The sequence below is a fragment of the Ornithodoros turicata genome, chromosome 3 (assembly GCF_037126465.1).
Source record: "Ornithodoros turicata isolate Travis chromosome 3, ASM3712646v1, whole genome shotgun sequence".
Taxonomy (NCBI): Eukaryota; Metazoa; Arthropoda; class Arachnida; order Ixodida; family Argasidae; genus Ornithodoros; species Ornithodoros turicata.
The window spans coordinates 91112468-91127617 of record NC_088203.1 but is presented as its reverse complement, the minus strand read 5'-3'; the positions used below and the strand labels follow the sequence as shown (position 1 = coordinate 91127617).

At 46.8% G+C, this 15150-nt stretch overlaps 1 protein-coding gene across 1 annotated transcript in view; it reads left to right on the top strand.

Annotated features, from left to right (window-relative positions):
- The window catches only part of LOC135388816 (solute carrier family 12 member 2-like), a 61672-nt gene that overhangs the window by 41178 nt on the left and 5344 nt on the right, over positions 1 to 15150 (top strand). Inside the window, exons 5-19 of the mRNA XM_064618636.1 lie at positions 6043 to 6182; positions 6483 to 6596; positions 6662 to 6773; positions 8594 to 8721; positions 8814 to 9029; positions 9101 to 9208; positions 9281 to 9404; positions 9458 to 9559; positions 10123 to 10278; positions 11072 to 11171; positions 11259 to 11370; positions 12623 to 12757; positions 12840 to 12946; positions 13556 to 13746; positions 14740 to 15033. Of these exons, the coding sequence (XP_064474706.1) occupies positions 6043 to 6182; positions 6483 to 6596; positions 6662 to 6773; positions 8594 to 8721; positions 8814 to 9029; positions 9101 to 9208; positions 9281 to 9404; positions 9458 to 9559; positions 10123 to 10278; positions 11072 to 11171; positions 11259 to 11370; positions 12623 to 12757; positions 12840 to 12946; positions 13556 to 13746; positions 14740 to 15033 (2139 nt within the window). The remainder of the gene's footprint in view (positions 1 to 6042; positions 6183 to 6482; positions 6597 to 6661; positions 6774 to 8593; positions 8722 to 8813; positions 9030 to 9100; positions 9209 to 9280; positions 9405 to 9457; positions 9560 to 10122; positions 10279 to 11071; positions 11172 to 11258; positions 11371 to 12622; positions 12758 to 12839; positions 12947 to 13555; positions 13747 to 14739; positions 15034 to 15150) is intronic.

Below are 15150 nucleotides of genomic sequence, written 5' to 3'. Positions count from 1 at the left end.
TAGCGTTGTGTGAACTAGTTTTGTTTGAATTGAGTACTAATTGAGACACGGACTTTCATTTGAGAGAAAGTTCTTTTTGCATTTTAGTGCCCCTTTAATTATAAGATGTCTGTAAGGTGCATATTTACCACTATACATGGTGTCCACGCTAAGTGTGAACAGATTTAAAAAATATATCAATCACTTTTTCCGAGATGAAATCAAGTGCAATATAGCATATGCTGAAGGGCACTCCCTAGGGGGGCATTAACAGACTCCTAAGGCAATGTCTTATTTAACTTTCAATAATTAACTTTTTAATTATAAAAGCTACGAAGTTGCTCCAATGAGAACATCTGATCTCTTCGGTCACCAGATACCAAAACCGTCTTCAGAACAAAAATCCGTTCGGTAGATCGTCTGCAAAAAAAAAAAAAAAAAAAAAAAATCGTGAAGGAACGCCATTTTTTTTGCTTTATTTGGTTTATTGCGCATCTTCAAAGAAGCGGCTTTCCTTTACCCCCAGTGTGAGAGACTGAAAGAGCACAGTGCCGCCTCATGCGTCGAAGATTAGCTTTAACTTGCGGAAACAAAACAAAACCACAAATCTATCGGGTGACTCTATGGCGACTGCCCTTATCTTGGGCTGCATTTTCTATTTTCTTTTAATCTTTTTCCAGGCGATAGTGTGCTCTTTCACCCTCTCGTATTGGGGGCGACGCGTCTCTATAGAGATGCGCAATGAATAAAATAAAGGAAAAAAATGGTGTCCCTTCACGAATTTTTTGCGGACGATCTATCGAACGGATTTTCGTTCTGAAAACGGTTTTGGTATCTGGTGACCGAAGAGATCAGATGTTCTGATGTGATGTGATATGAATAAAGACAAAAATGGGGATGTAAGTTTCGACGAAGTCAAACTGGCTACCCCAGTACATTTAATACAGAAAGTTCAATCTGATGATGAGATGATGAAAACGCAAAAGGATGATGTCCAGAGACGAACAGAGATGATAATTGAGTTCAACATGTAGGTCAAAAGTTCAAGAGCTGCGCCCAAGTTAGAGTAAAGTGGCGGAATCACCGGGGGCACACACAGGACACATCACACATTCACCGTGTCATAGGATGTCCATAAGCCCGGTTGCATGCAAAAAGTCTTCAAGTGCCCTTAGCGCCTTGTCGGACGAAGGAGGACCTAATAGTTTCGTGATGTCGAAGGCTCGGGAGTCCAAACGAGAGAGGCTTGTCTCTAATGCCCTTCGAGCATCGACGTACTTCTGACACCTGAGAAGGATGTGTTCTACATCCTCTACAACGCCACACTCACTACAGTTCGGAGAGTCTCGCTTTCCGATTTTGAAGAGGAGACGTGCGCTGTACGGTACATTGAGCCGTAGCCTATGTAGGACAGTTGTCGTTTGTCGCGTAAAGGAAGGTGGTACTCGAAAGTGTAACCCTGGGTCGACCTTATACAGAAGCGAATCCCGAGCCGATCCTGTTAACCAGGAGGTATTGCACATTCTTTGTTTTAACTCGTTCAGCATTCGCCCCGCGTCACCCTTGGTGAAATAAATGGGCAACACCTGGGCGCGCCTTAGTTGAAGAGCCCGGCGTGCAGCAGCGTCCACAGCCTCGTTACCTGCAATGCCACAGTGGCTAGGGATCCACTGCATTTGGATGTCATGACCTTTTAAAACTGCTACATGGTGTGCGTGTAAGACATCTTGTGCTGGTGTCGCCAGAGATCCCGTAGTAAACATGGTAGCTAGGGTCTGTAACGCACATTTTGAGTCGCTATAGATGGTCCAGCGAGCAGCTGAAGATTGTGAGTTGATGAAACTTATTGCCAAGAGGACTCCATAAAGTTCAGCGGCCGTTGCAGAGGTGACGTGAGACAGCCGCACCGCTCTCTCAATATTCGCCTCCGGGATAACAAATGCACACGAGGAGCCGGATGATGTCGTAGAGGCATCCGTGAAAATCTGCATCCTGCCTGCGGAGCTGTTTAGTAGCTCAAGACTGAACTGACGAAGAACATGCGTTGGTATATCCTTCTTTCCCGGGAGTCCGGGCACACTAGTTCTTACGTCAGGAGGCTGCAGGACCCATGTTGGGATATCTGGTAATGCATGTGGCTTGTGTTTCGGAATAAGACTGAATAAGCTAAGAATAAGCTATCCAGACCACGTTGTGTCTGGATAGCTTGGGTAAAAGAAGAGTGGTGACGACTCATAATGGCTCGAAGCTGAGGATGGCGATGGTGACGCGTTGCCAACCGCACGTAGTGGCGGAACGTTTCTTGCATCCTGAGAGCTGATACAGGTGGTTCCCGTGCTTCTGCCATGGCTAAAGCGTTTGACGTTGCTCGAGGAAGGCCAAGACAGAGCTTGACGCCCTTTGCTAGGATAGACTCTAACACCTTCTCTGTGGTAACAGGGAGGTTGTGTAGCAAGGGGATGTGATGCGCAACCATCTGACTTATAAGAGATCGGTGGACGCAGAGCATTGCCCGAGGAGATGTGCCCCACCGGGAACCGCATAAGTAACGAAGAACATTAAGACGACTCTCAGCTCTTGCTTTTAGACAGCGCACCTCCGCTACCCATGACAAACTCCGGTCGAGAGTAACGCCGAGAAAGCGGTGATGTGGTACACGACGTACCTGATGATGACCAATTTGTAGCTGAAATCTTTTAAGATGGCGACGCGTAAAAGGCAGCATTACAGTCTTTTCTGAAGACAGGTCCATGCCTCTCTCCAGCAGGAAGTGCACTACGCGATCAAGTGAAGTCTGAAGGCGACGCTGTAAAGCAGGCCACTGCTTTCCCGATGACCATATACAGATGTCATCTGCGTAGAGACTAACAAATACCCCTTTGGGCAAGAGACGAGGCAGGGCAGCCATGACAGCATTGAAAAGTAAAGGACTGAGTACGCTCCCCTGTGGTACCCCTGCTGACAATGTATGCAAACTCGTGTCGCCTTTTGCTGTTCTCACGAAAACAGACCGACCATTAAGAAAAGCAGCAATCCAGCGAAGGGTCCGGCCAGTGACGTTGAAACTGTATAGGTCGTAAAGGACATGGTTGTAGCTCGTCGTATCATATGCTCTCTTTATGTCCAAGAAAACAGCTGCTGTAAGCTCACCCCGAAATCTAGCTTCTTCAATGTGAGTGACCAAGTTTATGATGCAGTCTATCGAGGTCCGAGCCTTTCTGAAACCTGCCATTTCGGTAGGTAGCAGACGCCGGAACTCTAAGAACCACTCTATTCGGCGTAGGATAATCCTTTCCATGATCTTACACACGCAGCTTGTAAGACTGATGGGCCGAAATGACGTCAACTCTCTAGGTGATTTTCCAGGCTTCAGGACTGGCACAACTTGCGACGTCTTCCATGACGGAGGGACAAAGCCGCGTCTCCAAGAGTCGTTGATCAAATTCAAAAGTAAAGTGCGCGACGTCTGTCCCAAGGAGGCTATAGCTTTGTATGAGACCCCATCGGGCCCTGGAGCTGACCGCTTCGTGGACAGGTGGATGGCAGCCTCCAATTCCTGTATCGTGATGTCACTGTCCATATAGGGGTCTTCAGCTGGCTGTGTAAAAACAACCGCCCTATACGCGGCTTGTGCCGAGTCCCTGTGGGATGTTGTGCATGACGCATCTGAGGGCCTAATAAAAAGCCTACAAAACTCTTCCCCAACAGATTTTTCGGTCGTGCCCTGATGAACGGCTAGTGCTCCAAACGGCTTAACTTGTTCAACCGGGGAGCTTAGGCCCTTGATGATCCGCCAGACATGTCCCGTAGGTGTGTATGGAGATAATGTAGAACAGAGTGCTCTCCATCTCTGCTTGGCTAGACGTTGAAGATGAGTGCGAATTAGTGATCGCAGCCTGCAAAGCTCGCGATAATCCTCAATGCAACCCGATCTTCGCAGTCTTCTTTCCGCCCTACGACGTATTGTCCGCAACCTTTCGAACTCGGCGTCCACGCTGCGATATTTGATCGGGCACGATATCTTTTTTGTTGCAGCTGCAATACTAGATGACAGCGCCTCGTTGAATTCGTCAAAAGTGGTGACATTCTGTAGAAGTTCCTCTGTCCTGCGTTTGAATACTTTCCAGTCTGTGACTCTTTCTTGTCGTGATCCGGCAACCATTGGGGAGTAAGAGATGAGTATAGGTATGTGGTCGCTTCCTAGTGTATCTTTTTTTTTTTTTTTTTTGATTGGGTGTTAGCGCCGCGAAGCAACTGTGGCTATGAGCGACGTACAGATGTGGACAGACGGAGAGAGGATAGCAGGAAGGAGTGGGGGACAGGGGGGTTAGTATGCGTCCTGGGCCGACTTCAGGGGGAACTGTGCCGACATTCGTCTGGAAAGTCTTCGGAAAACCCAGGGAAAACCTCAGACAGCACAGCCGGCGGTAGGATTCGAACCCACCACCTCCCAGTCTTGAGCACGACCTTGGTTACCACCAACGAGCGGACGCCTTAGCCCACTCGGCCATGCCGCTGGTCCCTAGTGTATCTAAATCCGTCCTCCAGTGCATGCGAGAAACCAGATCGGGAGAGCAGACTGTAATATCCAGGCAGCTTGAATAAGAGGGACCCCGGAAATATGTCGGTGAGCCGTCATTTAACACCACAGCACTGCAGTTTTCAATACATTGTTGAATCAGTCGCGCCCTTGAATCGGCATGTTGACTTCCCCAGCTGTTGCCATGGGCGTTGAAGTCGCCACATATGATAAAACAGGAAGGAAGTCGCTGGAAGAACTCCCTCATAGCATCTTCCGGGATGCGAATAGAAGGGGCGATGTATACACTAGCCACAGCAATCCTTCGTGTGCGGAGGAGAACACTGCAGACAACAAACTCGAAGTCCCCATCGCTAGAGGTGCACAAAAGGCTGCTAGGAATGTCCTTTCTAACACACAACATAGCCCGGCTGGACCCCGTCGTCGAGGCAGAGACGTACGTAACGTAGTTTGAAAGCCGGAAAGAAGGATCCATTCGATGCTCGCTGATAGCCAACACAGGGAAATTGTGCCTATACACAAAATTGCGAAAGTCGCCTAATTTAGTTCGCATGCCATTGATATTCCACTGAAATACAGTAGTATGTTTGTACCTATCGGTCATTACTGGTCAGTGTGGTACGCTTGTTCAGCATCGGCTCCAGGGAGAGCAGAGCTTGCACCTCCGGAAGTTTAGATGCTCCAGGTATCGCTTTCAAGATTGAGCGCAGAGCAAGAATGATCAATGGCACGAGCATCTCAAGATTGACATTCGCTTGCGTCTCAGTGTGATGGGAGCTCTGTTTGCCATGTTCCTGTTGGAGCGCACGAGCTGGAGTCGCTGGCGTGGCTGTTGCTATAGGCTCAGAAGGCACTTCTGGACTATTCTTCCCCTTCGCTGCAGCTTCAGCAAATGATTTTTTCCCTTTAGGGCGTGTGTGTTTCTGGTCACGTGTGCTTTTGTGCACCTCTGCTGGAGGAGGAGTCTCCCTTGGTGGCTGCTTAACGTAGGTAGCATTTGGACGAGTGAATACTTTGGTCGCTTTGGTCGCTTCCGTAAAAGCCCTCCGAGCGTGTGTGGCCGCCGCTGCCCGTGCAACTCTACACGCTCCGTACGACGCTGTATGTTTCTCTCCGCAGTTAACGCACCTTGGTTCACGACGCGCCGTGCAGGTTTTAAAGTGGTGCGCTCCTGCGCATATCTTACACTTATGTGTTCCCCTACAATCAGATGTTCTCATTGGAGCAACTTCGTAGCTTTTATAATTAAAAAGTTGATTATTGAAAGTTAACTAAGACATTGCCTTAGGAGTCTGTTAATGCCACCCTAGGGAGGTGCCCTTCAGCATATGCTATATTGCAATTGATTTCATCTCGGAAAAAGTGATTGATATATTTTTTTAAAAATCTGTTCACACTTAGCGTGGACACCCTGTATATATGCACGACAGTCTTCTCTGGAATTTGTATCATCCTGTGAACCTTTTGGGTCCATAGCTACTGTTCTCTTTTTAACGTGTCCTACATCGATACGTACATTACAGGCGGAACGTACTACATGATTTCTCGAAGCTTGGGACCGGAATTCGGTGGCGCGATTGGCCTCATCTTTGCACTGGCCAACGCAGTCGCTGTCGCCATGTACGTAGTGGGCTTCGCTGAAACCGTGCAAGCAGTGATGGGCGTAAGTAGCCAACAACAACTTTATCTTGATGATAACGTTGGAGTGTTTTATCACCGCAAAAGAACAATACGCACGAGAATAACAGCTCTCAAATGTAGCAAACAAATGCAAAATGGGGATATGTTTATTGAAAAAAGAAAGGAAAGGTTAGTCAGGCGGTAGGCTGACTTGATACTCTTGAAACAAACAACAAAAGAAAATGAAAAAAAATCTGGAAACACCCTTTCGTTCGACGAGAATGTGTATGGACCACGGTGTCGTCTGAGTATAGGCGCTAACAGCTTCACACCTTCTTTGCAGAGATCAGGCATGTTTATTGTGGACGCTGACATGAATGACATTCGCATCATCAGTTGCGCCACTGTGGTGGTCCTACTCTGCATCGCTCTCGTGGGCACTGAATGGGAATCTAAGGTTTGCAGCTCCACTTCAAGTGGGTGCTTTCTTGCATGTTTTTAATTCGTCTTCTGACGGTGTAGGCACAGGTTGGTCTTCTGGTCATTCTTCTCTCTGCCATGGTGGACTTCGTAGTAGGGTCCTTCCTTCCTCCGACTGAAGATCAAATTGAAAAAGGATTCTTGGGATGGTCTGGTAACTACATTTTTTTAGCATCATTACTGTGTTAGGCAACATTTACCAACGTTGACATTTACTTGCTTTGTCGTCGGTATGGCGATCCTGTACTGATACAACATGGAAAAGCTTATCACTATACTGTTATAAGTATGTATTTATGTTAACATTGTGCAGTGTGATTAGGGCCGTTGGCGTATTTAGTTTACGTTCATTTAAACTCTAATTTACTGGACTCATTCATCAGGTTGGCCCTGCTCGTTATTTTTTTTCTTTCTTGTTTTAATGCGTCTCAGTAGTCTTGAGGTTGGTTTTGCTACTTTCTTTTCTATTCACGGGTTCCGGAGTAGCTTCACATCTCCACATTTTTTTATATCTCAATCAATCTATGTGTTTATCCTTGGGCATACAAAGCACACAAGGTATTCCACTTCACTTGCGAAATGAACTCAGCTTATACGTGTGCGCTTACAATGAGACTTCGTTATTCGGTTCGTATCCAAATGAGGAGGGCTTCTTGTTTTTAAATTTTTCTCTTACCTTCGTGACGTTTCGTAATTACGTCCCCCTCTTTTTGCGAGGAAATACGATGAGCCCAGGCTCTGCGTGGTGCCGGAAAATGCAATTTCTAAGATGATTGCTCTTTCACCGGCTGAATTTCCCGATGTGGAAATACCCCATATCGAAGAAGAAGAAAAAAAGAAGTAGGACTGTACTCACGAAGCTATAATTGAGACAAGCTTACAAAAGACGTCATTCCTTTGACTAACTCGCTGCTTAGGCGTAACTCATCTTTTATGAATCACGCAAGGAATCGCACGTTGAATCTCTTCCACGCCTTCGTCAAGCCCCGCGTTCATGCCCACACGAAACGGAACGTGACTATATATTCTCCGTTCCTTGCTGCTCACATATTTGTAGTTCGAGATAGATGAAAGAAAAAGGTGCACCATTGATTATTATGCCCATAGGATTTAGTTCTTACAAGATTCGCAAGGAAAGGATTCGCCGTAAATCATTGATATCTTTGCGCAAGAAAATTGGTGAAACGGGATTGGTTAAACGTAAGGGTACCGACGTCACTGCCGCACAGGATTGACCCTCACCTCACACAAGAAGAATCTCTCCGTCAAGAATGTCCCGACCACTGGGATCCTTGCTGCACAGATTTCGGCTGAACGTTCCCCGCGGTTGTGCGTTTCTACATCGTATCGAGATAGCTCCGGGAATGCAGAGTGCCAGAAGACACTGAATGCATACTACGTAGCTGCGAACGATTCGCAGCAGAAGCTTGTCTTGGATGCCTTGGTCAGACACGACAACGGCCCTCTTGACCTCATGAGGATCCTCGGTGACTGGCCAGCAGCACATCGACATGTTTCGCACCTTGTGATGTCCTTTCTTAGAACTTTTGTTGAACAAACCTCCTTTTAGACTCCTTGGTAGCCAGACCTCGCTACCATACGCGTACTGGAGTAGCCGGCCCAATGTTGAGTCGAGCCAACATCTTAATTTTTTTTTAACCAATCGACCAACCAAAATCTCAAATCAATCAATCAATCAAATGTATGAACCTATTGCGTGTCATACACCCTTATATTTGCGTGCCAAAAGATGCCAAATCAAAAATTTCATCAATAATCTCAACTTGCAATTAACCATGACTCAATCGCTTTGCAGCTCATGTCTCATTGCAGTGTGCAAATGATAGCTAATAGGCGTCGATATAGAAGGACAAGTTGCTAGTACTTTGTAAAATCGCTTTCCAATAAAGCACATGACGTTTGCGAGAACACAAGCGTACTGTATAATATATTTCGTCAATGTTTACTTCGTAGGTACAATTGGACTCGATAACTTCTCTCCCGACTTCCGCAAAGGGGAAAGTTTCTTCAGTGTCTTTTCTGTCTTCTTTCCTGCGGCTACGGGTATCTTAGCAGGTGCCAACATATCCGGCGATCTAAGGGTAAGCAGCGATATCCCCTGTCTTTGAGAGACCTCCAGAAACGTCCTGGACGTAACTATTCACTCTGTCATTCGTACATTTTCTAACCTTAGGACCCGCAGAAAGCCATACCGAAAGGAACACTCTTGGCCATCTTCATCACAACGTTATCCTATGTTGGCTTTGCAATCATCGCCGGGCTGTGTGTCGTCCGAGACGCCAGTGGTTTTTACAACGGAACCGACCCCGAAATCGTAATCAATGAGCTTGCCAATTGCACCGGCTTTCCAGAAGACAGTTGTCCTTACGGTCTCATGAACTATTTCCAGGTAACGCGAGAGCTCAGTACTTTCCGCACTTACTCCGTGCGTTCAATAATAATCGCGTGATTACTTCCTAGGTAATGGAAATGGTGTCTGCCTACGGCCCCCTAGTCATTGCTGGGGTCTTCGCTGCCACTTTGTCTTCGGCTTTGGCTAGTCTCGTGAGTGCCCCTAAGGTGTTCCAGGTGAGCTTTTCGTTCGGGATGTCCATTTAACCTAGCTCAAGTAACCCTTGACGTCGACCGTATCGTTTTCAGGCCCTGTGCAACGACAAGTTGTTTCCGTACATACACTGGTTCGGCAAGGGCTATGGCAAAAACAACGAACCTAGAAGAGGCTACGTTTTGGCCTTTGGAATATCCTTAGCCTGCTGCGCAATAGGCAAGTTTACGTGCACGGCAAATGGGAGTACACTGACACGATTGATCTTGCAGGGGAGCTGAACGCCATAGCCCCCATCATATCGAATTTCTTCCTGGCCGCCTACTGTCTTATCAACTTCTCATGCTTTCATGCGTCCTTCACAAGAATGCCCGGTGAGACCTAGCAGGAGTAAAGAAATGTTTCGTAGTGTAAATCAACTTTACTCAAAGCCTCAACGCAAAATACACGTAAATGTCTTCAGTGAACACGAATCCTCAAAACAACTCTGATAACTTCATAGTTTCGGATTCTCCACGACTAGGTGACGTCTCTTTCCTAACAGCGCGCGCACCTTCTCGGTCTCCGCTCTCCGCCCCACCTTGGATACAGCTAGCAGCTGCGGTGGGAAAACTGAAATCGACCTTGAAGGTGTAATGTTGTCAGATGGGTGACATCTTACCTCTCAAAACTAGAAATTAATTTTGATAGTTTAGAATAATGTGATATTATTTTGAATTTAATTTTGAAAGAATACAAGATGAGACACATGGATTGCAGCGGAATAAGATCGGTAGCAGTGGCACTTTAATGCCTAATAATGTGTTGTTTGAAATGTTTCGCTTGGATTTCAATGAACCATTCACCAAAGTCGTTTTTGAAAGAAAAAAAAACTCTTCGTAGATTACTCTAAAAAAACGTAAAAAACTCTTCATGTCATTTCCTTTCTTCGGTCCAGGTTTCCGGCCAGCCTTTCGATACTACAACCTGTGGGCCAGCCTTCTTGGAGCCATTTTGTGTTTGAGCGTCATGTTTGTGACAAACTGGCCAACTGCTCTGGGCACCTTCGCCATTATTCTGGGTCTCTACATCTTCATCTACCACAGGAAACCAGGTTAGGACGGATCGTCCACTGCTGTCAATCATAATAGTCCACACTTTAGTTCCATAGAGCTAATTACATTGTATGAATGTAGTTTAGTGTGTTTTAGAAGGAAAAGAAAAAAAAAGCTTTGGCTCTTGTCGGCTACGTCAGTTGACTTAACTCCGACGATCAAACAGGCGGGAACACCGCAGACTTTAACAAAATGAAACGAACAAAGTCAGTGCCACACACCAGCACATGTCAGCACTTATGGCTGGTGCAGATTCTGTTCGTCTGTTCCAGATGGAGTTTATTAATTGTAGCATGATGTTGGGGGGGGGGGGGGAGAACCACGGAAGCAAGGGTGACTACACTTTTTTGTCAAGTACTGCTAGTAATCTGCAGCAGGCCGCTCGAGTTACCGCTTCTATCAGTTCCTAGCTAGTGAATCTTACATAAGGTCCCACGCAATAATGATCGTCTGCATCTGAAGTGCTGCTTGTGCTAAGGACATGACTGGGCTACTGGCGGTATAGTTGTACTGCAGGTAGTCTTCAATATAGCCTGGTGCACAAATAGTGCACGATATGGTGACACGCAGTTCGAAAACTGTTTATGAACATCTGGAGCCACTACAACAGGCAAACTTCCCTGCATGGGGAGCAGGCAGTCAAATCATGGGTGCTAGAACACTTCTTACGATGCTATCCTGGGTGAAAATCTGCAGCATCGCGATACGGATGTCCACGTGTCAAACAAATGTCCGCGCGATTAATTTAATTAGTCGATTAATTATTAAGCGAGAAGTGTTCTCTAATTTCAGATGTGAACTGGGGCTCATCGACACAAGCCCAGACTTACCTCGACGCTTTGAACAGCGTGGTCAAACTGAACACTGTGAAAGACCACGTAAAGAATTACAGGTAACATTCACTGACTTCACCAAGTTCCAAACCGTATGTATTATTCACTGTTCTGCCCTTTCCATCGCATGGCTTCCTCGAAATCAGGCCCCAGTTATTGGTGCTGACAGGAAACCCAGTTGATCGACTTCCACTGGTTGACTTTGCTCACTTGCTCACAAAGAAGCTCTCCCTCATGATCTGCGGAGAAGTACGAAAGGTAAACACGTTCCTTGGTCATGTTCTTCGTTTTTGGCTGTGGCGTATTGCGCAACAGATAACATGTGCTGTTGCTCAAGAACGATGATCCTAGCTGACTCGTAGCGCGCACGCGCGCGTGGTCTTTGATGTGCCACGCTCTCCAGAAACCCCTCATGTTCTTCAGAGAGCCAGAGTGGTGTTTACCTCACTCGGTGACGTGGAGGGTCCCCGGTAGGTAGCGCCGCGGCGTGTTCGTATAGCGGACGAATTTTCAGTGAGAAATGAGATGTTGCGACTGCTCCCCACGCTGATGCTACGTCACGTCAGGAGATCGGACCAGGCCTCCAGGGTTGCGTCGCACCGCACGCTGTTGCAGGGACTTCCCTTATGGCTTTTTGAAGAAGTTTCTGAAAATAGAATTGCGCAGCGAAAAAGCCCCGTAACGGGAAGATATTGTGCCTGGTGGCTCTTAGTAGACTTTTTAACTTCTGTGTTAGCGCCGCGAAGCAACTGTGGCTATGAACGACGTACAAACGTTGACAGATTGATAGAGGACAGCAGGAAGGAGTGATGAACAGGCGGGTTAGCATGCGTCCTGGACTGACCCTGGTATGGACTGCTTGATTACTGCAAGCAGGGTTTTGAGCAGTCCTAAGTGTCACCCCCTTGTTCCTTTGAGCTTGCACTGACTGCATGACTGTAATATTGCACCTGGGGCGAAGGCAGTCATAACTACTTTTACAAATATTGTAAAACACGTTGACTGTAAAACCACAAGCCCTTGATCTGCGCGAGTTTCGCGTATTTTAAAAGCACTCGATTTCCTGCAAGACTTGACACTTCCAAAACTACGCTAGGATCGCAAACTTTATCTGCAGAGTTAATTGTACGGGTTATTGGTAAGCATTTGAACTGCTTTACAGCAGAAGCATGTGCAATGTCGCTTGTATGAAATACGCGCTACAGGCAATCTCGGGCTTATCACGAAGTAATGAATGCCGCGACATTAAAGACTTTTGCATTATTACACAATGAGTTTGGCGTCTGTCGTAATTTTTTTTAGAATATATACGAGTGCAGTGTGTTGGTATGATCGTGTAGCTTTGTGACACCGTACAGCCGGCATTAAGTTAACTACAAAACGTTTTGAGCGCATCGTTCGGACTTTGCTTCACATAGGTCGCTTGCAAATACTGGAGTTTGCGTACTGTATTTAGTTGTATCAATAACCTTACGATTGCACATAGTAACCGCCCAATGCCTTCACGCAGCCACCCATGTCACATCGTGTCAGACACTCCATCACCTCTAGGGCTTACCGTTGCTTCGAACGCCGCAAGGTCAAGTCCTTCTTCACCCTCGTCGAAGATGAGAGTTTCTCTCACGGTGTGTCCTCTCTGATTCAGGTATGTACTTTACCATTTTTCGAAGGTGGTGTTCCTTAAGAAGTCTCAGCAAACTTGACTGTGTTGTACCGATCGTTCCCAGATTGTTGGCGTAGGAAAATTGCGACCAAACGTTGTTCTCATGGGATACAAGGCATCCTGGCAGACTTGCCCTCACGAAGAATTGCAGGAGTACTTTGCAACGATGCAGTAAGTGTCCTTTGGAGATTTCGTATGTTCAACTTTCGACTGTTGTCATCATCACGATCGAGGACGTCCAGTTGAAACATTTGAAACAATAGGCGTAAAATGGCATGGCTTGCAAAGACTCTTTTGTCTACTGTTCTGATGCTGAACCCTATGGTCGTACCCCATTGATTACCTATGTGCATACAGGCCTCGAAACTTCTGTCCCGATTTGTTCTCCCCATGCGTGCTGCCCCCAGCAGCGCCCCGTTTTGGCGATAATCAATTTACCCTTGTCGTAGTGGGATTCCCGCGGTTCCACTGTATTCAGGACTCAGATGGTGCATAACTACTAGCGTATCTGGCGTTCGATATAAACATGTAGGCTGTCTTATTGCTGCTATACTGCTGCTACCAAAATCAGGCCGTTCGTATGCCTGGCGCAATCGTACAGTTTTGCCTCCCAGAGCAAGCCCATACGGCCTCGATATGCAATTCGCCCTCTTTTGCCTTGTCTTTGTGACGTCTCAAAAACAGGGTTAGCGCGTGTTGAACAAAAGCTACGAGAAAGTTCGGGGTGCTGAACTTGCCTCTGTGCACTTTAGCGAAATATTCACATTTTTCTTCCCGCAGCAACGCCTATGATTCCCACATGGCTCTGTGTATCCTTCGATTGGCCGAAGGCTTGGACTACTCTATGTACGCCAACCTCGAGGAAGCGCTGTCTGAGACCGTGGAAAACAGCACGCCGCAGGCAAACCGCCGGGATGCTTCTTCCACGGAAACTCTAACGCGAAACGCCTCCAGCTCTCAGGTCTCGCAAGGTATACCTCTCAGTCAACCGTGGTCTGTGATCAACGCCCTTGTAGTACATGCGCACCTGCATCACATCACACCACCACAATCACCTTTGCGTGCAACGTATCAGTTACTGTGTACTAGGAGTTCTCAATGTCTGTCCGCTTATAACGGTCATTGATATAATTTATTTACAGCAACTTGAGCAAATTGAAACTCAAATCTATATGGGAGGACACCCTTGCACGATTCTACACTTGAAGCGTGCATTCTCTTGAAAGTTGTGAATCTTCGAGAGAGAATGTTCCATCATGGACTAAACCAGAAAGGAATGATTGTTATAAGTGGACGAATTTTCACGTTCTCACTCTAACACTGCGACCATTTATGCTTGATTTCATCTTTGACGCTTCTGAATAATGTTCACTTGTCTCACGTTTGCAATACCTCCTCTCCGAAGCTGTCTCTCGTGCGCTCACTCTCTCCGTTCTGTCCCTGTGCGTGCTCTTTCCCGCACAGCTTTGCGTCCAACCGCCTCATGGCTCGCTCTCTTGACTGCACTGACTATCGCTGGTGAGTCCTTAGTCACTGTGAGAAAATATTTCCTTAATTCCCTAACCTTTATTCCTTATTCTCACCAACAGCCTCTAGAATTTCTTATTGTGAGACTTGTTCTTGTGACGTCACACAATGTTTTAAACTGAAGAGTTCAATAGGGAACGAAGATACAACTTCGATTCATTGTTGTGATATATTCGACTCGTGCTTTTTCGCTTGTAAAGTAAAATTGGCTTTCCCGATGCACACAAAGTGTTCGAGAGCTATGTCGACGGACTTCCAAAATGCGTTATAGCTTTTTACAACAAAAGGCTTTGCAGATTAGATGAGCGCATCCTCATAAAGTTCTGAGGATTGACTATCTGCTCGTCCAGTTCTTGTGCGCGTGCGGATGAAACAGTAAAAATTCGTCGCCATATCTAGGAACTTATGAGATAACAGTGCTTGTCTTAAACGTCCAGCTGGCAGCTCAGGTGACGAGGCGAGCCTACCCCGAACCCCAACCATGGAACGCAACAATCGCGACTCTGGTCTGGGCTCCTGTCACAAGGCCGCGACGACGACTGCCGTGACTATGCCTGACAGCGATGTCGCACTTCCTAAAGTGGATACGACACCCAAGCGGAAGAGCATGACCTCACAGGTCCTGGATCTGGCAAAGACCATACCGAAGAACGTCCTGCACAGCGTCAATCAATTTCAGCGCAAGCAAAAGAAGGGCACCATTGATGTGTGGTGGCTGTACGATGATGGAGGTCAGTTTTTAAACTCTTATAATTTTGTCCGTTTCGCTAGGTTCAGTCCCATTGTTCCAAGTGTTCTCTATTGGACGCGGTAGTTTCTGGTAGCTGACCGACCAGTTGCAGCGTGGT